The 23151-nt window shown below is 37.0% G+C and overlaps 1 protein-coding gene across 1 annotated transcript; it reads left to right on the forward strand.

Moving 5' to 3' along the window:
- Positions 1-863: 863 nt before the first annotated feature.
- Positions 864-7537, forward strand: LOC588631 (iduronate 2-sulfatase). The gene is made up of 7 exons (XM_030981161.1): positions 864-1051; positions 2823-2965; positions 3682-3859; positions 4599-4687; positions 5193-5624; positions 6072-6198; positions 6712-7537. Exons 1-7 carry the CDS (start codon positions 991-993, stop codon positions 7443-7445), a joined length of 1764 nt encoding a protein of 587 aa, XP_030837021.1. The 5' UTR covers positions 864-990; the 3' UTR covers positions 7446-7537.
- The last annotated feature ends 15614 nt before the right edge of the window (positions 7538-23151 follow it).

Here is a 23151-nt window from a genome sequence, read left to right on the forward strand (position 1 = left end):
CACCAAAAAGACCAAGTCCACATGGAAAGTTATAAATAGTGTTCTTAAAACTTTTAACTCTTATCCTGCCACAGGGCTAATCCCCCAGTGCCAGATTTATAACGAGATAATCGGATTAACGCGATGGTACTAACAATAGAGCGTGCAAAACACTAGGCACAGTCCAATGGGCATGAACAATAACTGCTATTACGAATGCGTGCTAGCATGCAAGAAGCAAAGTAACAATAGCGTGCATGCAGCCTCATGGCAGGCTATTAGTTAAGAACACTATTTATAACTTTAGATGGAAAAAAGTATATTCATCAAATTATTCATGAATGAAACGAAATTTAAGGTTCACCTAGGTATCCCTACATTTCGTTTTAATCGTGTAACTACTGGCCAAAATTATATCTTAACTACAAATGAACATTTCCATTCATGTTTAATAAATCGAAATCCCCAATCCCTCTTCCTTTTCACGGTCATTAGAGCAGATATTATACAAATTTGTTAGCAACTAACTGGCGAAAAAAGGTTCGGGTTAAGATATGATTTGGAATAACAAATATTATACATATATATATATATATATATATATAGTGCCGTCTGTGACAAACTTAAACTGTCAAAGTAATACCTTTAAATAAAAAGGGAAAGAGGATGAGTTGGGAAACTATATCGTCCAGGATCACTCACTCAGGTTCCCGAATTATTGAAAAAAATTGTACATTCAACAGTACAGACGCTTCGAAAATTGATTTTCGTTCGCTCTTTCTGAACCACTCAACCATGGAGAAAAAAGTCAAGAGCGTATCAAGTAGGTCTACTTCATATTTATAACAAGCTGCAAACACATACGGTAGATTGTATACACACTGAGCAGGCAATAAATGATAGTGGGTTCTCGTCTGTCAGAGTTCCTGGCGCGGCGCTCCATAATAAATATAGCCTGCTCCAACTACAAACGGTTCTGTGTGCGGTTATAGGCTAATTGTTGAAGGAATCATGAAGAATATCGTGGCTATTTTGTGTGTTCTGCTGCACGTCTCTTCCAACTCAGCCTCAGGTAGGAATCATGTATTTTCAGTATCTCGTTTATGATTTATACCATAGCCGGAAATGTCATATCGAAAATATCGAATGATAAGCAGACAAGCAGTAGATGAATGCATTTTTGTTCTTTGGACTTTGGTCGTTGTGTTTTGGTGTGAATACCTGTGACCTGAAACCGTGTAGTGTGGGCAAAGAAAAGACGTAGAAGGAATGGAAGGATAGAGTGTGTGATTATACAGTGAGTGTGAGAGAAATAGATAGAGAGATAAAGCCTTGATGTAGAGAGAGAGAGAGAGAGAGAGAGAGATGAGTAGAGAGAGAGAGAGAGAGAGAGATGAGTAGAGAGAGAGAGAGAGAGAGATGAGTAGAGAGAGAGAGAGAGAGAGGAGTAGAGAGAGCTAGAGAGAGAGAGGAGTAGAGAGAGCTGGAGAGAGACTAGGAAAGAGATCGAGGGGTGTGTGTGTGTGTGTGTGTGTGGGTTGATGGTAGAGAGAGAGAGAGAGAGAGAGAGAGTATACACTCATTGTCAATGGCCTCCACTAGCCACTCGTAACAACGCAACCGTTTATACATGTTATCACATGACTGACTTATTATCATTATGATATCCGAGCTTATAATTATCGTCATGATGTCATACCTTAAAATAGTTGTTTCAGCACAGACTAAACAAGGGAAACTCAAATCACTGGCTAACACAAGTCATGGACAATTTGATGGGAAAGGGATAATATAGTGTGTCGGACCCACTTTGCATTCCAACAAGCTTTTCCCATTATTTTCTTCTCTCAAGCAATGAAATAAATGAATCATTACAAAATATAAACAAATGAAAAAATTGCCATCATGAAGGGATCTCGGCCGGAATGGATAGGTCCCCATACTGCCATAGGATGTTTCATCATGCCTTAAAATTGATCTTTGAATTGATCAGATTCGAAGTTGTCGGACCGATTTTACCAACAAGTTTTTCACCAAGCAGACAGAGCCTACTTATTGATAAATTTGGTAAATTATTATATCCATCCGGACTGGACAGATATAGGGTAGTCCCATATACATCTTTCTGTGTACAGTCAGGGGCGGATCTAGTTCTTTTGCCAAAGGGGGGGGGGGGGGGGGTTCCGAAAATCGCGCCGTTTTACTGTTTTTGAATTTTTTTCTTCTTCTTCCCCTCCCTTTTTTTTCTTTCTTCACTTGGCTGCCCAAAGGGGGGGGGGGGGAGGAGGATTAAACCGCCGAAACCCCCCTACTGATCCGCCCCTGACAGCGCTTAATTGTAACTTTACTTAGACTGGGTCAAATTTCTTATCATTTTGATGGTTCCAGAACCTTGCAGTAAAAAATAATACTTACATGCTAGATAATCAACCTTTTCTGATCGATTCCACATGTTTCTTTCACAATGCAATCGGATGACCAGAACTGGTCTATACCTTTAAATTCGGGATTATGAAGTGTAGAGCGCAATGCTGTCAAGCTAGTTTGATGCTATACATGAAGCAACTTAGCATTATTATTACCATTACCATCATTTTTATTTTCATCATTGTTTTTGTAATATTTTTTATTATTATTATTGTTATTATTATTAGTAGTAGTATTTTAATGGCTGTTATTATTATTCTTGTTATCATTTGAAGTAACACACTAGTACAATCCCAGCCTTAGACAATACCCATCATTTCTAACAGACTTAACACATTAGGCCTCTGATTTAATTATCACCAAATCAATCAGGCCAATCCTTATTTTTATATTTTATTTTTTTGCTATGTTTACAGCTTTGTCAGAGAAACCGAATGTTCTGTTCATCGTGATAGATGATTTACGAGCGTCCCTTGGATGCTATGGGGGTCCCATCATATCACCAAACATCGATCAACTTGCATCCAAATCTGCTCTCTTCACCAACGCCATGGTGCAGGTAAGGACAAGGGGGTTTAAAGGTATACACCAGTTTTGTAAATGCCCCCCTCTCAAAAAATGAAATGGAAGCTCTTATTACCAATCATGTGAAAGAATATGTTTTGACTAATACGTGACGACACAAATTTTGCCGGGAAACCGCCTACTAATTGATATATTTGGTAAATATCACATCGATCCAGCCTGAATAGATATAGCCTATTGCAAATGCACTTCAACATTGAACATCTAGGCATATATTTCTGCTTTTTTTTTGCGAATTTAGGTTGAAGTATTGCCATCTAAACCTCTGAAGGCAATATTTAAACAGGCAAAAATTGAATGGATATTTTGCACCCAAAACCCTTGAACTGCAATTGTACTCTTACCGGTCTATACCTTAAAATCAATAGGGTTTGATATTTTGTTAAAGACCATATCCGAACTCAAAAATGAAATGGATGAATAATACATCAATTATATGCCATTTTAGTGTCTGTCATCAGAGGAGTATTAGTTCTCTGGAAACTCAAAATCGAAGCTTTGAAAATCGAGAGTTGTCAACCTAAACAACTTGCTATCGACTTGATGACAGATCATCTTATGAGGAGTATGGTGGGGGAGGTACTAAAGGAAAAAAATTGAATAAATTTCCCTGAAAATTACAGTCCCGCCTGCCCTTTCCATGCCCTTAAGACGTTGTTTTTCATTTTTCACCCTCAACACCCTCTCTAGCAATCGGTGTGTGCCCCCAGTCGTACATCATTCTTGACGGGGCGTCGACCCGACACCACTCGGCTCTATGACTTCGGTTCTTACTGGAGGACACATGCAGGCAACTATACAACCCTACCACAGCACTTCAAAGAGAACGGATACTTCACAGCGTCAGTAGGAAAGGTTTTTCATCCAGGTATCGTCAATAAATAAGCCTCATAACACATACATATTAGAATACCTTTACCGGAGGTTTTACAAATTGGCTTATGCTGGCTGGTACTTTTCCTCCACAAACAGAAATCGCAAAGATAGTAACAATTAACAACTAACATTATGATGATGATGATGAAATTAAAAATAACAAAAATGATATCAACAATAATGATGATGATGATGATGATGATAATGGTAATGATTAGAAGAAGAAGAAGAAGAAGAAGAAGAAGAAGAAGAAGAAGTAAAGAAGATGTATGAAGAAGATGATGAAAAGAACAGGATGAAGAAGATGATGAAGAAGAAGATTATTACAAATCTATAAAGTACATAGCAAGCATCACTGAAGCATTTTTTCCTTCTCTTTGCGCGGTACATTAGGGGAAATAATTGAAGACATCATAGTAAACAACATTATTACCGAGACGTAGTAACTAACGTGATACAAAGTAAAATATGGCATATGATATAAAAGCGGAACTACAGGTTTAGTAAGGATTTGAAAATTATTACTTCATCTTTTAATAATGTAGGCCTAAATTTCAAACATTCGTATGGAGTCATGCTATACGACGTGTAAATTAAGCACAATTTAACTCATTTCTTTTAATAAATTGATTTTTTTTTTCCTTCTTTGTAATTCCAATACTATTTTATATCGGACAATGTGTTCAAGATTCATAATATGACCTTGGATAATTTCTGTTTGGTTTGACAAGGCGTAACCAGTGGTGGTCACGACGACTATCCATACAGCTGGTCTGTTCCGGCTTACCATCCACCGACACAACAATTCCAGGCGGACAAGGTTAGTAGATCTTGTTAAATTGAGGTACGCCATTTTATGGCCAAATTATCGAGTTTGAGTGTGAGAAGAAAGTTTTATATATTGGCCTATACCTACGGTGGGCAGTGGCATAGCCGATATACCGTAATAAAAAAAAAGTATAGAGATCACACTTTGAAGAAATACATTTTATGCCCATTTCATTATATTCTTTTCAAATTTTCGGGGCCCTTCCCCTTCATCAGGGATGGCAATTTAATGGGTGATCAGAATAGTATTATTATTATACAATAGTATTAATATCTCTATACCGCGCGCAATTTCAGTGTTACCAAAACCATTATTTATTATAGGGCCTATATATATATATATATATATATATATATACATATCTATTTATGCAGACAATAATTATATATATATATATATATATATATATATATATATATATATATATCCATGTATATATATGTATATATATATATATATATATACTCTCCTATATTATTCTATTTTCTTTTTATAGGTGTGTCCCAATTTGGATGGCACGCTTCACAATAACGTAAAGTGTCCAGTCAACGTAAGTGACATGCCACAAAAATCACTCCCGGATATCCAGTCTCTAGAATTCTCATCATCTATCCTGAAGAACCTATCCGTAGTCCTACATCCAACAAAAAAGCAAGGAAAACCGATTGAAACCGGTCAGTCATCTCCCGACATGCAACCGCCTTTTTTCTTGGCCGTTGGATTTCACAAACCGCACATTCCGTGGAAGTACCCAGAGGAATTCAAATCGCTGTACCCGATCGAGTCGGTTTCCATTGCAACCAATCCACACCGATCTTCGACCCAGCCGGATGTCGCCTATGAGGATTATTCCACTTTGAGAATGAGAGAGGATGTGAAAGTTTTAAACATGAGCTTCCCCTTTGGAACGATACCACTTAAATTCCATGTAAGATAATACCCTGATCTAACAAGAACATTGTATTTAATTTTAGATGTAGTTCTTTAATAGCATTACTTGGCAATGAATGAAATAGTCCAAATTGTTTTATTTCAATTGGTGAATTAGGGGGACTGACTGCATTAGACTGCCCAACCCAACCGTTTAGAGAGAGAGAAGCATGAACAAGACAAACAAAAAAGAAAGAAATAATACAGAAAGAAAGAAGAAAGATAGCGTTGTCATTTATAAGTGGTCCAAAAATTTGATATTTGAAAAGAAGAAATGTAATGAGCTCATTTTAATATATAATTTGGTCAGTGGGTCTATATATTTTCGGCATTGCCGAAATCATGGTCCTGTGAAAGAAACTTAATTCAGTCATCATTTTTGGTAACCCTGTATTTGTCATGTTTATTTATCAATTAATGAGCATCTTTGTTGTTTCCCGGACAGGCTCCGATGAGGCAGAGCTACTATGCTGCTGCATCCTACACAGATTCCTTGGTGGGAAAACTACTTCAAACCCTGAATGAAACTGGCTTCTCAAACAATACCATCGTCGTTCTCTTTGGCGATCATGGTTTGTTAATTTCTTCAAAATTCCCTGATCCCTCCCCCGTTCTCCAACTCTCAGTCTCTATTTCATTTACCCCTTTTGCCTTTCTTTTAAAAATACTCTTTTGTAATTTGTTGGTATTAGATAAGTTATTAATAAAACATGTTTATGGTGTGCATGATGGCTTCATTTCTCGACCTTGCATAAACCGTATCATTATTGTTGTTTCTAATACATGTAGTACTTTTGATGGCATATATAATTTTCATTAGATAACCCTTTTTTTAATTCAGAGCTACGTTGACATACGTAAGGATAATGACTAAAGCAGATTTTTTTTTTTTAGTGGAGTAAATAACCCTGAATGATACAGAGGCGGTATACGACACCCCTATTATCTTCCAAAGTGTAGTCATAATTCATACACTTATTAAATTATTGCAAAGGCAGAGATTTCTGGAAATTACATATCTTCTTCGCCTGTGTTCATGTACTCCTCCCGGATTGAAAATAACCTTTTGTTTTTCTACCTCTTAGGATGGCAATTAGGTGAGCACGCAGAATGGTGCAAGTACTCTAACTATGAACTGGCAACAAGAGTTCCTTTGATCGTTCACATTCCTGGTGTTACAGACAAGCCAAGGTCATCGCCAATCAAAAATCAACTTCAAAATTCTCTGAAGATGATTCAATCTCAAGACAATGTAGAACCATCTGCTGACAGTGGAATGGTTGTTACCGAGTTTGTAGAACTTGTTGATCTGTTCCCCACACTCTCTGATCTCGCTGGCATCACTGTTCCACCTGTATGTCCTCCAGAGCCTTTCAATGTCACCTTATGTTCGGAGGGCTACAGTTTCGCCCCTCTCCTGGAGCCAGTCCAAGGCTCCAACGCCATTCTGCAGAAAGATGGCATGGAGAAGTTGACTTCAAACCGGTACAGCAGATGGAAAAATGCCACATTCAGTCAGTATCCTCGTCCAGGGGTAACCCCAAACAAAAAGACTGATCTCCCTAGTCTGGGTGACATTACTGTCATGGGGTACTCCATGAGGACCAATGATCACCATTACACCGAATGGATAGGATTCAATCCAAAAACCTTCCAAGGTAACTGGACCGATGTAAAGGCTACAGAACTTTACATTAATGGCTTGGACTACGACCAAAACCAAAATGTTGCTGCTGATCCACAGTTTAAGGACATCGTCAAGCAACTCAGCTATCAGTTACAGATGGGCTGGCGCGAAAGCTTACCTGTCCCTGCATAAATCCCAATGGAATGCATGTATCACCCTTCATCTTGAAGTCAAGAAGTTATCAGAACTCCAACAAAAATTAAAAGTCAAAACCAGAAAATGATTAAAAAATAACTTACCCATCGTAAGAAATTTCTACTAAACAAAATGCAAAGATTTAACCGAAACAAAGAAGACATTGTACAGTTTCTCAAGCAATGTATTCTTAGTTGTCATTAGATTTTGAATAAATGTTCAATGGTACAATATGTACACTGTCGCTCATATAGTTGGAATATTTTTTTAAACCCCAATTTGTCACAAATCTGAGAATGTATACTATTATCTAGATCTATTAGGAATAAATTGGGGTAAAAAAAAAAAAATATGCCAACTGTATGAGCGACAGTGTAATTTGAAATGAAATTGAAAATTGTTGTAAACATGCAACATTTAGCTTTCAAATTACAGGGACTGCTGTGACCAGCTGTCAACAATTATCTGTTGATACCTGCACTGCTCACAGTTGCACAATATATACAAACAAATAATAAAACCCTTAATGGATTGAATTGAACGGAGTTATATCATAATGCTCTGCAAACAAATGTCATTTTGTCTTTCTTCAACTTCATATGAATAGAGAAGGAGCGTCACTTTCTTTTCCATAACAAGTTAAAGTCACTGATATAAAAAGCTACTGCAACCGATTGTGTTACATGATTTGTTATGGGATTGTGACAATCGATATTCAGATCGAGTTTTGTGAAACGTGAACCCAGACAATGAGGATGACACTATAATGGATTTATGAATACTGTAATACTGAAATGAAGACTTACTGATATACTATTCATCTATGTTACAAGTATAGTGCACCTGCATTATGTTGAAATCAACGAGCCATATTTTTTTGAATTATTGACAATATACAAGCCTTTTTTGTAATGGATGGTGGAACTATAAATGTAATTATTGAATTTAAAAAAAGTGTTGTGAATTGTGTTTAGAAATTACAAATTATTTTCTCATTTAATTTCACAATGAAAATATTTCAAGAGAGTTTGCAATGTTTTTTATATTTGTCATTTCTTTACAATTATATATGTAAAAGGTGTATATATTCTTTATTTAGATATATATTGTTACATGTTGAAGGCAATTTTTAAATTTTGCTATTGATTGATTAATAATTGAGTAATCGCCTTCATGAGTGAGTCCCTATGTTTATAAGGTGCCATGTAATGGTTTGCTTCTTTTCAAACTTTATAAACTGTGCTTTCATTTCTATATATTTGTTTTCTATCTTTCACCTTTCAAAGTTTATATACAAATTTGGCGCCATATGAAATATGATAGCTGATATTAAGTGATAAAAAAGGTTTGTTTTTTGATTTTTTTTTGGAAAGTCACTGTTCATGTATTGACAACACTTGCAATAAATTGAAATAAACCATTGAAAGTTAGTTCATATTGTCTTTTTTATAAACGCTTGTGAGCTATTGGTATACAAGATTGTGCATACTATATGTCAAAATGGTCCTTGGGAAATAGTTGAAACTATACATTCCGATGTCACACAAAAACTTATCGATAACGTATTTACTAAATGTTCACTACAATTTAGATGAAGGTATTGTCGTGTCTGATATATAAGACCATTTTCCCATTTTTGTCTCCACCCCTCATTTTATTAAAAGTTTTAATGTGTGGGGTTAACGTATAATGCTTGAAAAAAACATCGACAGATAGTATCTTGTTGAGTGGTCTGTATGTCTCAATGCTACTAAAGCAAATCACGCATTCAATAACTTTTTTCGAATTTTATTTCCACTGCAAACATTATCAAGATCAAAATATCAAACAATACCACAGGTTCTTTGGATCACAGGATCCTCACTCAAATCAATTGATAGGATAACTTACTACCTTTAAACGAATTTTATTTCCACTGCAAACATCATCAAGATCATAATATCAAACAGTTCAACAGATTACTTGGATCACAAGATCCTTACTCAAAATCAATTAATAGGATAACTTGCTACCTGTATACGTTTTTTTTTATTTCCACTGCAAACATCATCAAGATCATGATATCAAACAATACCTCAGGTTCCTTGGATCGCAAGATCCTTACTCAAATCAATTAGTAGGATAACTAACAAGTATTACCTTTAAACGAATTTTATTTCCACTGCAAACATCATCAAGATCAAAATATCAAACAATACCTCAGGTTACTTGGATCACAAGATCCTTACTCAAAATCAATTAATAGGATAACTTACTACCTGTATACGTTTTTTTTAATTTCCACTGCAAACATCATCAAGATCATGATATCAAACAATACCACAGTTTCCTTGGATCACAAGATCCTTACTCGAATCAATTAATAGGATAACATACTACCTTTAGCCTTTAGGAATTTTATTTCCACTGCAAACATCATCAAGATCAAAATATCAAACAATACCTCAGGTTCCTTGGATCACAAGATCCTTACTCAAAGCAATCAATAGGAAAAATAGTCAGAATATTCTTCATATCGCAATGTACTAACGTCTGTGTTCCAAGTTCACAAATAAGACCAAGTCCACATGAAAAGTTATCAATAGTGTTCTCAAAAGGGATGGAAAAAAGTATATTTATAAAATTATTCATGAAGGAAACGAAATTAAAGTTCCCTTTGATATCCCTAAAGCATTTAATTTATGTCTTGTAACTACTGGCCCAAATAATATCTTATAACTACAAATGAACCTTTCTTTGGAATTTTTTTATTTTTTACAGTGTAATGCACTTGGAGAGCAAAATAATTATTGTTTTTATTTACTAAAATGTATAACGCTTTGATCATGTTTATGTAAAGGCGCTATATAAATATCAATATGTATGTATGTATTCATTTTTAATAAATCGAAATCCCCAATCCCTCTTCTTTTCACTGTCATTAAAGCAGAAAGTATATATATTGTTAGCAACTTACTGGCGAAAAAAGTTCGGGTTATGATATAATTTGGAATAACAAATATTATACATGTTATCGTCTTGCCATTAACTCATATAGGCCTATTTAATTCGTTTTTAGAAAATGGTGCTGTCTGTGACAAACTTAAACTGTCAAAGTAATACCTTCACATAAAAAGGGAAAGAGGATGAGTTGGGAAACTATCGTCCAGGATCACTCACTTCAGTTTCCCAAATTATTGAAAAAATTGTATATTCTTGCCTTGGGGTGGTTCAGAAGTACTGTCTAATAGGACTCAATTTGTCAATTTGTTGCTATTAATGATTATAATCTAAATATACACCCAAGGCTCCCTTTTTGGTCCTCTTCTGTTTATCCTCTATGTCGATGATTTTCAAAAATTCTCCTCTATTTGTTCTCGTTGTAGATGACACAAAAACATGTATGTTATATACTCAAGATAATCCATAGAATCTTCTTAATGGTTTGAATAATAAGTTACAATTCGTATGGGAGTGGATACAGGCAAATAAGTTGTTCCTTAATTTTAGGAAAACTAATTATATGATTATTAGTAATGAGTTAATACATAACCTGGTCAGCTTTTAATGAATGGTTATGAATTAAAACACAATGGAAAGTCCATTCCGATTTTTTGTGTATTCATTTATAAATTACTTTCAAGAAATGTTGGTGTCATGCATCATTATACTTAAACATTACTGCCCCCAAGGAAAATATCTATTATTACGAACCTTATATAATACGTTACTGCTACTATACTTCACTATACTTGTAATGCTAGCGTAGGGAGATTCGTTCTAAAGTGAAAATGAAATCCAACTTGAAAATACGACCCCCCAAAAGCCATGAAGAAATATCTTATGCTCATTTTCGTGCAAATACAAACCACTATTTCATACAAACAAATCTTTGTAAATAACAATGGTTTGGAATAGTTTGGACATAACCAAACTTCCCTTACTATATTCATTCAGGCGTAACCTCAAAAATTCCTTTTAAAATGCATAAGTGCAACGAAAAGATTTTGCCTTTCATTCCTCTCTCTCTCTCTCTCTATCTCTCTATTACTATTGGGCTTACAAGTTTCACGCTTTCATTGTTTAGATTGGGTGACCATAGCTACATGCACGTATTACTTTTTTTGTGTACATTTAATTATTAATGCTAATTTATCAGTAATTTAAACTTGATCACGTCTTTCTTTATTGCTACTCCCAAATATTGACATTTGAATGACGAGCGCTTTTAAATGCAAAGCAAAAACATCAATACCACCACATCCAACAACAACAACAACAACAACAACAACACAAACAACAACACCTATCCCCCCCAAAAAAAAATATATATAATAATAATCTAGAATCATTCCTGACTATGGAATGAATGCGACACCCGAAGGAGATTCCACCTCATCATTAAGCCCCTGATATATTATCTCTTGAGAGCTACCCCTCAAGGCGATGCGACCAACCCGTCGGTTGGTTGGTTCTACCCATACCAGCCAACCCGATGCAAACAGCATGCTCGATGGTGTTTCACCGATGTCCAAAAAGACTACCTGCTCCTGTCCGCGATCAATAGGCGCCATTTTTATGACACCAGGATCATCCACGAAGTACATCATACCACCTAGCAGGAAAAAGGTCAACAGTGCATAGATGTCAATAGCCACCAATGTTTAAATTAAGTGTACACGATTGCATAGACTTTCAAGAAATCATCTCACGGGTACTATTGATACCTTGTTATATATCCCATGAAAACCATGATGATATTAAAGGTATAGACCAGTTATGGTCATGCGATTGCATAGTGAAAGAAACGTTGTGGAATCGATTAGAAAAGGTTGATCATCTAACATATAAGTATTGGTGTGTACTGCAAGGTACTTGAATCATCAAAATGATAAGAAATTTGGCCAAGTCTTGGTAAGTTACAAGCACTGTACACTGAAAGATGTATATGGGACTACGCGGCACGTGTGCGATATCTATCCGGTCCGGATAGATATAATAATTTACCAAATATATCAATTAGTAGGCGGTTTCCCGGCAAAATTTGTATCATCACGTATTAGTCAAAACATATTCTTTCACATGATTGGTAATAAGAGCTTCCATTTCATTTTTTGAGAGGGGGGGGGGCGTTTCCAAAACCAGTCTATACCTTTTAAAAAAAATCGAAATGGTTGCAAATTTCAAAAAGTGACGTCCAAGGCTTTGGAATTGCCCACTGATTATTTTTCGAAAGTCATTGCGCTCGTGTTAAGTGTGTTATTCGTTTGGTCCTTCACAGCGATATTGGTCAGTATACTTTAACCCTGAAATATGAAAATTCCATAATATATATCAACAATTAGGCTTTTCTTTAAGAAAAGAGGGGAAGTGGTCGTTTTTATCTCAATTAAATCAACATTAACCTACTTGGAATCAAAGTTGTTATCCAAGTCCCTGACTGTAGGATCATAGAAAATTGATATCTTATGCAAATGATATGGAGGTCTTTTGGCAGACCTCATACAAAATTTTAAGAGTATCAAATATTTTAAAATTCTACTTTAACAATGATACGTATCAAAAATACTTTATTTGAGAATGTATTTACAATTCAAACCCAATATTTTTTTTCATTCTCGAAGGACTGGTCATATTTTTGACTGATTAAGCTTTCAAGAAATGTATACATACATGAACCTAGACACCAGGTCCCGTACATGCATAATTACATATATATCACAAAATATTAAGAAAACTTCGTTCAGATGAGAGAAATGTTAAAATACAAAGTAAATATTTGTCATAAATATATGTATTACTTTTTGCAAAGAGTGAACGTACAGTGCACTGAAATACAAAACCTTGCATGAAATTTTTATTATGATGGGTAGTAGCAAAATAAAATAAAAACATAAAAACATGGAGTTCTTCTATCTATACCGCATTTCCTTTCCTATTCCATGCCCCCAATCATGTAAATGAAAACCTGAACCACACTAGAGCCTGGCCAACGAGACACTGTGGCCAACCTGATTCCAGTCAGTCACGACATGGCACATTTCTTTTGTTTGTTTGTTGATGTTGTTTTCTTTGCTTGCCCAACAAAGCAAAGTTTACTATACTGTGCATAACTCGAACCGGGTTGGCCAAACTCCTCTAAGCAATGACACTGGCTTCTAAGAATACGAAAGACCACTCACCTGGTTCGTCTAAGGTCAGACACTTGCCAGTGGTGGTCGATTGAGGGAACACAAGTACGTCAACCCAATTCCTGAAATCCATGTCGCTTCGTGTTATCCAACCTTTCTTTATGATGTACAGTTGTCTTTCACGAGGAAACAAAACATTAAATAAAGATTACGGATTATAATTTTGAACAAGCTTCGGTGTTGTTTCCCAGTTATGTCGACGAGACCGATGCCAGGCTGACGAAACACCGAAAAGGATTACCCCGTATGGCCGAGAAATGGTCAGTTTGAAATCAGTTTGGAGTCGATTCAGTAATTATGACTGACACTGACTGAAGGATGAGTTATGTGAAAGAGGGGTAAAGATATTTTCAGGTGTAATTTGAAGGTTGAAAATGTGAAAAACGGAGGGGTGGGTTGGGCATTGGTGGGGCCACATTTTATAGATCGTTTACTTAGGGCTTCAATATATAATTAACTACCATCGCATTTGAGTATTATTTCCACAAGTCGGTCATTAAAATCTACTAGCTTACCTCGATAATTCATCTTTTGTTGCAATTTTATTTCTGGTTTATTGGTCAGGTTTTCGTATTCTTGTGGTAGTTGAATCATTTTTTTAATAATTTGATTATTTGATTTTCGATTATTTATGATTGTTTTATATTTGTCTTTTTAATTTACTCTTAAAATCCCGTAGAACAGTAGAATTGTGCATTTAAGGCCAACGAAATGGGCTATCGGCCATGTATTTATGATTTAGTATGCATATTTTTTATTTTTTAATATTTGTAATGTTACGGAAATAAAAACAAACAAATAAAGATCCTTTAGAAATACAGGTATTTCACTTAGGCTTCAAAAATGGGGTGGGGTGGGGTACCGAGAATGCCCCTGCCCCGCCTGTCCCTCAAATCCGCCAGTGTATGACTGGTCGTGCTATTGCTTTACCTTGTGGCCTTGCGGATAGCGATTGTTGTTGCGTAGCGAGTCAATGTTTTGTATGTATGCAGTGTAACAGCCTGGTTAGATCCAATGATAGCTTTCTTCATGACCCTTCCTGATGATGGTGGCTCAACCCAAAATACAAGCCCACTGACATCATCTACAGTAACTGATGAATATTCTGCAATGTAAATAGGTAAAGGTGTTGTGGACGAGTGGATAAGTCGCCGGACTGTGGATCACAAGGTCCGTGGTTCAAGTCCCGCCGCAGCACTAATGTCGTTTGGCAAGACATTGATCTACATTTGCCACTCTCCACCCAGGTGTTAAATGGGTACCCGGTAGGATGCGAAAGCTAATGTGGATAGATTAGCAAGTGTGCGCATGTAAAAAATGACGCCTGGCTGGAATGCTCCACAGGGATTGGAGAATGTGCATACATTGTGTGCGGGTAAGCCTGAATCCAATGACCGGGGTAATAATATACTTATCTGTAAAGCGCTTTGTGAGGGCCTCCGGTCCTGAAAAGCGCTATATAAGAACGAGCTATTATTATTATTATTAAAGGATTTGTAAACCCATAGCAGATCAAAGTTTTCTAACGGTCTAAACAAATCAGCTTTTCTTCCTCTCATTGACAACAATTGGTTGTATTTTACATTCTCTCATAGATCAAGAAAAATAAAAAATTATATGCATGAAACAGTATAATAATTATGCTATTAGAAGTTGAAAGAGCATTGGTGAAATTGGTTATCAAAATGGTTAATTAAAGGGAAATCCAACCCAAATAAACATTTTACTATAACAAAAAACAGAAAATCAGAGAAGCAAACAGTTACTGATGAAAGTTTCAATTAAATCTGACTAAATATAAAAGGGTTATGAATTTCTGAAAGATGTAATCACTATACGTATGGGCACTTCAAATTGGCTGAAGCGATGTAGTGTCGGACTACTTTCCTATCTGTTCCAACATATAAAATGACTAAATTCACAAATCCATGGCTCAGCCAGGGTCTTTTCTTTTTTGAGGACCTATAATAATATGCTATCTATAATATATTTTGAGTAGTGCCACAAGGGAAAAGGAGCTTACGAGATAAAAAGAAATTAGTGATATTTTTTGTAGCACGGCAAATGGGAGAGTAATCCACGTCCTATACGTCACAATCCACTGACCAAACTACCAATTTGAGATTCGCGTAGACTGGGTGATCTCATATTTTTCAAACATTCATAACTTCCTTATATACTATTGGTCCGATTCATTTCAAACTTTTGCCTGTCTGTTTCTGTTATTTTTCTGCTAAATCAACCTATTACAAGGGTTAGATTGCCCTTCAATGACATGAAAGGCTGTTCTGTAAATCAATAAATAAAAATGGAATGTGAACCTACTTAAAATCTTGGCTTGTTGCATGTAGGTTCACCTAATTAACTACTGACTCAATATACAAAAAATAGAATACAGATACACCGGACAAATAACAAATTTAACAAAATACAACTGTACAGTAGGCTTACGGTTGCACCATATGAGAGGGGGGGGGGGATTGGGGGTCCTGAAAAGGACTGTTGGATTTCTTGAGCTTAAAGTTCTAAGGAGAACTATAGCGCCGGATGGAGAGGATGGGTTGTAAGCCTACCGTATATCTACATCACCATGCAAGCCAATACTTATAAGCAGCATCTAAACTACAAATTAATGGCTCTGCTAAAATTGGAAAGAGAGAGAGAGAGAGAGAGAGAGAGAGAGAGAGAGAGAGAGAGAGAAAAAAACACATCTTTTTGTATTCGGCTATTTTGTACTCTTATTCTAGATGAATGTCAAAATACAAACCGTTGCACACAGTGACCGATGCAAACGTTTCCCATTGGTTACTACCATTCATAACCATACGTCTCAGTTCACACGACGAAGAGCCCTCTACGTCTTGGATCCAGTACAAAGTGTTTTCTTCTTTATGGTAGTGCATAGTAATCGCAGGGATGTTAGCCGGGGCTCCTTCATAGAACCCAGATGAATCTGAAGTGTTGGAATACAACAGTGTCCCGTTGTCTCCGCCGGTGGTGCTGACAATTAATTGACCTGCACAAATATCGAGAACAAATAATTCTGTATGGCATCGTTATATCAATTGGAAAAAACGCCTGGACATCCGATGGGTATGTTTCAAAGTTTTGTCTCACTAGTTGAAGTCAAATCAGGTAAGCAAAATGGAAAGGGCAGTCAGTCGCCCAACCCCCCTCACATGAACATATGTGTGTTTGTGTGTATGCGTTGTGTGTGTGTGTCCTTCACTAGTGGTTCCGAAGTGGGTCATATCGAAAATGCAGAAAATATGTTTTTAATTCATATGGAATGGGAAAGATCGAATTAAGAGATTAATATTGTATCAAGGATATACAGTGCGACCCAGAAAAAACGAAACCGAGAATTATCGATGTTTTAACATAACTTAATCACAATTATAATTAATAAATGACATATATTTGTAAAGCTTAGATCCTTCTATTTCATTTGATGCAATTCATATGATGCATATTTCACGCATGAGTGATTAAAAGCAATTTTAAGGAAGGAAACCAAAACGTCATTTGGCGGGCGGTATCTGGATTTCGAAGGAAAATTCACATTTCTAGAAATTTCATTTTCTGCTCTTTCATATGACATCTCAATCGGGAAAAATAAGCCAGGAATAACAAAGTTCTGATGCTTGTATTTCCATAATTTGATTAAACGAATTCGTTTTCACTGGCTGCCTGCCGTAGCAACAAACGGAATTGACGAAAGACTTAACTCCGTTTCGTTGACGATCAGACATAGACAGCCAGTGAAAACGAATTCGTTTAATCAAATTATGGAAATGCAAGCATCACTTTAAACAAACAGAACTTTGTTATTCCTGGCTTATTTTTCCCGATTGAGGTGTCATATGAAAGAGCAGAAAATGAACTTTCTAGAAATGTGTTTCCTTCCTTCAAATTGCTTTTATTCCCTCATGCGTGAAATATGTGTCATTTATTAATTATAATTGTGATTAAGTTATGATAAAACATCGATAATTCTCGGTTTCGTTTTTCTGGGTTGCACTGTATAATGAAGGAGGTTTGACTAATTTTGACTCGTTTGCAAAAAAACCAACGGCTAATGTGGGTGAAAAGAATATTGTACGGAGAAAAATCTATGAGATGGAAGCTATACTTTGATTTCTGCTTCAAGATGGTAAGGGGTAGATTATTTTTTTGTGTAAATATGATTCCAAGTTATTAAGTTTCAAAGAACCTAAGTTCTATTTAGAAATGATCAAAGCAGTGGCGGATCCAGGGGGGGGCCGAAACGGCCGCGGCCCCCCCTATTGGCGGCGCAAAAAAAAGGAAGAAAAGAAAAAAAAAGGGAGAAGAGGAGACGAAAAAAAGGAGAAGAGAAAAGAAAGGAGAAGGGAAAAGAAAAAGGAAGAGAAGAGAAAAGAGAAAAGAAAAGATAAAGAAGAAAGCCCACCTCCCCCCCCCCTCCCCCCTCCCCCTTTGCTTCCCTCCCACTCCGGGGTCGGAGGGACCGAATTTGTGTTCCCAAAATTTCCGATAAAGAGTTACTTTTCACGCAACAAAGTCCGGCCCGTAATACACAAAAATCCGGCCCGTACTGACTTACAACGAAGATAGAGGGGTGCTTTCAAAGAGAGGGAACATACATGTGCGTACCCTATAGTAAGTGGGTGGGGGGGGGGGGATTCGGTGAGAAAGGGGGAAAGACAAGGAAATGGCGCTAAGTGACAGTAACGACGAATAAGGGAGAACTGTAATCGGGAGATTTGGGGTCATTCCAGAAGGTTGGGCAAACGTTATTGAATAGAGGGGGCCGGGCCGGCCGCATAAAATCTCGAGCCGCGGATTCAAAGTTAAACGTAAAAAACAGCCCCCTGCGCTACAAAGGTCATCACTCTTTAGTGAGAAATTTGAAAAGGGCACAATATTTTGGATGTCTTTTAAATAGAAGCTATATACTCAACAGTCAAATTTTAAATTAACGGTTGGGCCGCTTCATTACTCTTATTTTTCCCTTCATTTGAATTCAAGCTCATACCAACTCGCTCGTGTTTGTATTTGAACTCATGTTGGTAGTAATCATGGACAGGGGCGGCAATCCTGGGCCCGATAGGGAGACACGTCCCCCAGGAAATTTAGAAATATAGCTAGAAAGAAATATAGCGGAATTTTCTAGAATGCATAATTTCAACATTGCATAATCTTGCTTGGTTGCTACGCCCCGGCCCTCGCCCGATAACACAAAACTATGATATGACGCTCCCGGCCGTGATTTATCCATGGTTAGTGTAATAGATCTTTTCTCCCTTTCATTTCTACTAACCTAATTGTGTGCTATCACAATCATGATTGTTTCATTTTCCCTTTAAAGCAGGCGCGTAGCCAGGGGCGGTAGGGGCAGGAAGAGGACATAGGACGAAAAAGGAGCAGACAAAGAAAAAAAAAATTCTGACAAGTCGAGTACGGTACAACGAATCGTCTTCTTTCTCTAATAATTATATGTAATGTCAAAGCTTCCGCGCTTCGCTCGGGAGGGGGGCAACTGAAATCAGACAAGGAATGGTAAAACGAATCGTCTTCTTTGTCTAATAATTTAATGAAACGTCAGAAGTTTACGCGCTACGCGCGGGCGGGGAAAAACTGAATTCAGCCAAGGATTTAGAGTCGAGAATGGAACAACGAATCATCTTCTTTCTCTAATAATTCAATGAAACGTCAAAGCTCCCGCGCTTCGCGCGAGAGGGGGAAAACTGAAATCAAAGAAGGATAAGAGACGATAATGGTACAACGATTAGTCTTCTTCCTCTAATAATGTAATGAACCGTCAAAGCTTACGCGCTACGCGCGGGCGGGGAAAAACTGAATTCAGACAAGGATTAAGAGTCGAGAATGGTACAAAGAATCGTCTCCTTTCCCATTATAATTTAATGAAACGACAAAGCTTCCGCGCTTCGCGCGGGAGGGGGGGGGCGGAACTCAATTCAGACAAGGATTAAGAGTTACGAATTGTCTTCTTTCTCTAATAATTTAATGAAACGTCAAAGCTTCCGCGCTTCGCGCGGGAGGGGGGGGGGGGGGAGGGAGCACTCGATTCAGACAAGGATAAAAAGTCGAGGACGGTACAAAGAATCGTCTTCTTTCTCTAATAATTTAATGAAACGTCAAAGCTTCCGCGGTTCGCGCGGAAGGGGGGGGGGACTCAATTCAGAGAAGGATTAAGAGTCGAAAATGGAACAACGAATCATCTTTCTCTAATAATTTCATTAAACTATGAAAGGCCGAAGTTTCCGTGCTTCGCACGGGAGGCGGGGGGGGGCTGAATTCAGTCAAGTAATAAGAGTCGAGAATGGTACAACAAATCTTCTTCTTTCTCTAATAATTAATGAAACGTCAAAGCTTCCGCGCTTCGCGCGGGAGGGGGAAAACTGAATTCAAACAAGAATTAAGAGACGAGAATGGTACAACGATTCGTCTTCTTCCTCTAATAATTTAATAAACTGTCAAAGCTTACGCGCTACGCGGGGGAAAACTGAATTCAGACAAGGATAAAGAGTCGAGAATAGTACAAAGAATCGTCTCCTTTCCCTTATAATTTAATGAAACGCCAAAGCTTCCGCGCTTTGCGCGGGAGGGGGGGGGAGGACTTAGTTCAGAGAAGGATTAAGGGTCGAAAATGGAACAACGAATCATCGTTCTCAAATAATTTCATTAAACTATGAAAAGCCAAAGTTTCCGTGCTTCGCGCGGGAGGCGGGGGGCTGAATTCAGTCAAGTAATAAGAGTCGAGAATGGTACAACAAATCTTCTTCTTTCTCTAATAATTAATGAAACGTTAAAGCTTCCGCGCTTCGCGCGGGAGGGGCCGGAAAACTGAATTCAAACAAGAATTAAGAGACGAGAATGGTACAACGATTCGTCTTCTTCCTCTAATAATTTAATAAACCGTCAAAGCTTACGCGCTACGCGCGGGCGGGGAAAAACTGAATTCAGACAAGGATAAAGAGTCGAGAATAGTACAAAGAATCGTCTCCTTTCCCTTATAATTTAATGAAACACCAAAGCTTCCGCGCTTCGCGCGGGAGGGGGGGGGGGAAACTTAGTTCAGAGAAGGATTAAGGGTCGAGAATGGTACAACAAATCGTCTTCCTTCTCTAGTAACAATTAATGAAGGGTCAAAGCTTCCGCGCTTCGCGCGTAATGGAGGGGGGGGGGGGGACAGCAAGCTGCCCGAATATGAGTTTTGATATCTTTTCTCGTTTATTTTGGTGATAAGTAACACTTTCACCACAAATTATTGTTGCTCGCTCGCTTCGCTCACTATTTCGAATTGTGAAACCAGAAAATTACTTTCCGGGCAAGAGGCTATAGCCCCCCCCCCCGATGAAAATGTCAAAAATTCTACCGGTTTCGTGCTTCTAATATGACCTTGTCAGTATTGGTATGTTGAGTTGAAAAAATGGTCTGCGCAATTTTCAAATTTCCGGCCCCCCCTATTGGAAAATCCTGGATCCGCGCCTGCAAAGCATGGGAAGAGTTAGAAGGTTGTAGGAATGTTTAAGACAATAATAATTCAATTAATTTTAGCAATACAAATTTCTTATTGAAAAAGAAAATGATTTTTGATGAGGAGTTGTTTACACGCAATATAATTTCAGTCCAAGATATTTTTTACTGAAAATGGCATGCGGGCAATATCTCATTTTCAACATTTGGAGTTAAAAGGAAACGAAAGTGTTGATGTATAGAATATTGGGGAAGCTATTTTGAGAAGCGGAAAAAAGATAACTGGAGCTTAGTGGATGTAAAATAGTATGGTATTTTAATGCAGTTTAACAATACTGTGAAGCTCCTCAGAGATGTATTATCGAGGAAGGTTTATGAATATTTTATAAAGAAGTTACACAATTTATTTGTCTTGAAGATTCACGATGGACGGGAATTTTCAGATTTTTCGAATGAGGTATGTAGGGAGATATTGAGTAGGCCTAGGAAAGTTACTCTTGTTAACAGACTAAGAGAAATTCAGTATAAACTGCTTCATGGAGCAATATATAGTAAAAAAACACTTATTCAGATTCGGCTTTGTTATAGATAACTTGTGCTCATTTTGTAAGCAAAAGGTTGAAACATATTTACACTTATTCTGGGAATGTGTACATGTTCAAAGGTTATGGCAGAATGTAATAGCTAAGTTTGAGCTAAAGGGATCCATCGACTGGGTATTCATTTAGGGTTGTCCGGTAATTCCGCACAAAGATATTTAATACAATTATTTTTGCAATGAAATATTGGATATATAGATGCAGGGGAAAGTCCGTAATATTGTCTTTGGGGGAGTTTCAAAAAGAACTGTTCGAATTTAGGGAAGAAGAAAAGAATATTGCAGGGAGGGCAGTGGTGTGGTGTAGTGGTGTTTGGTTGGATGGGGTTATTTGTTTTATGTTACAACTGATTTCATTTTTGTTTTCATCAATCGTACAATCTATGTAATGAAAATGTTTTGAAGATGAAAAACAACTGATTTTTATTTCTAAGATTGATCTGTATCGTTTGGAATCAATTAAAAAAATTATTGAAAACAAAAGGAGAATAGAATGTGTATATACATATATATATAAATATATATATATATATATATATATTTTTTTTTTTTTAAATAAGAAAGTATTGAGTTCTGCTTATTTTACACATGGCTAATTTTTTGGATCAGCATTAAACAGAACACACATTGGAGAAAAAATACCTAGCAGATGAATGACAGAATATAGTACAAAGTCGTTTGGGCTTCATGTTTTTGTTTTTGTTTTTGTCGTTAAAAAACAACCTTGGGTGAATGAGTGTGCGCGCGCGATGGTGTGCGTGTGTATGTCATAAACCTGACAATGCATGTTCCTTCATACAGACCAAGAGGTATAGTGTATCGCACCTGTAAGGTCACAGATGACGGCAGCGTCTGTTTCATGTTGGCATTGGTTCTGCCCTACTCGATCCTTTCTGCATCTGTACAGTGAATCCTCGTCCCCGGAACATTCGGTTCTGTCGAGCCACACTGGCCCTGTAGTAGATCCAAAGACGCCACCGTCCACTGAGGCGTAGGCCCTCCAGAAACCAAGCTGTCTGCAAACCACATTGGCAGCCTAGATAAACGGAGGGATTTCCAATTATTTATAATTCTAAACAAGGAAAGTTTGTTATTTTCTAAAAATTATGTTTCCTATGTTAATACCTAATATAGGCCGATTGAAAGGGTGAAAGAGAGACAGACAAATTAACGAGTATTGAGGAATTTTTGAAAAAAATTCAGATCAAAATTATAAAAAGTTTTGCCCATCATATTAACTAACCCTAGGTTTTAGTACCTGGTATTACGTCATTGCAATGCCATATATCCTAACAAATAACCACTCAACGTTAATTGTTTTTTTGATTAATTGTATCACCAATAAAGGAGCATTACACGAGGCAATTAACAATGTCATACATCCTCCAGTGACATTTTTATGAGGTCCTAAACTCATTTATAAAAGGGGGATGAAAACAAACACCAATCTCATAAA

The sequence above is a fragment of the Strongylocentrotus purpuratus genome, unplaced genomic scaffold (assembly GCF_000002235.5).
Source record: "Strongylocentrotus purpuratus isolate Spur 01 unplaced genomic scaffold, Spur_5.0 spur5_scaffold_11, whole genome shotgun sequence".
Taxonomy (NCBI): Eukaryota; Metazoa; Echinodermata; class Echinoidea; order Camarodonta; family Strongylocentrotidae; genus Strongylocentrotus; species Strongylocentrotus purpuratus.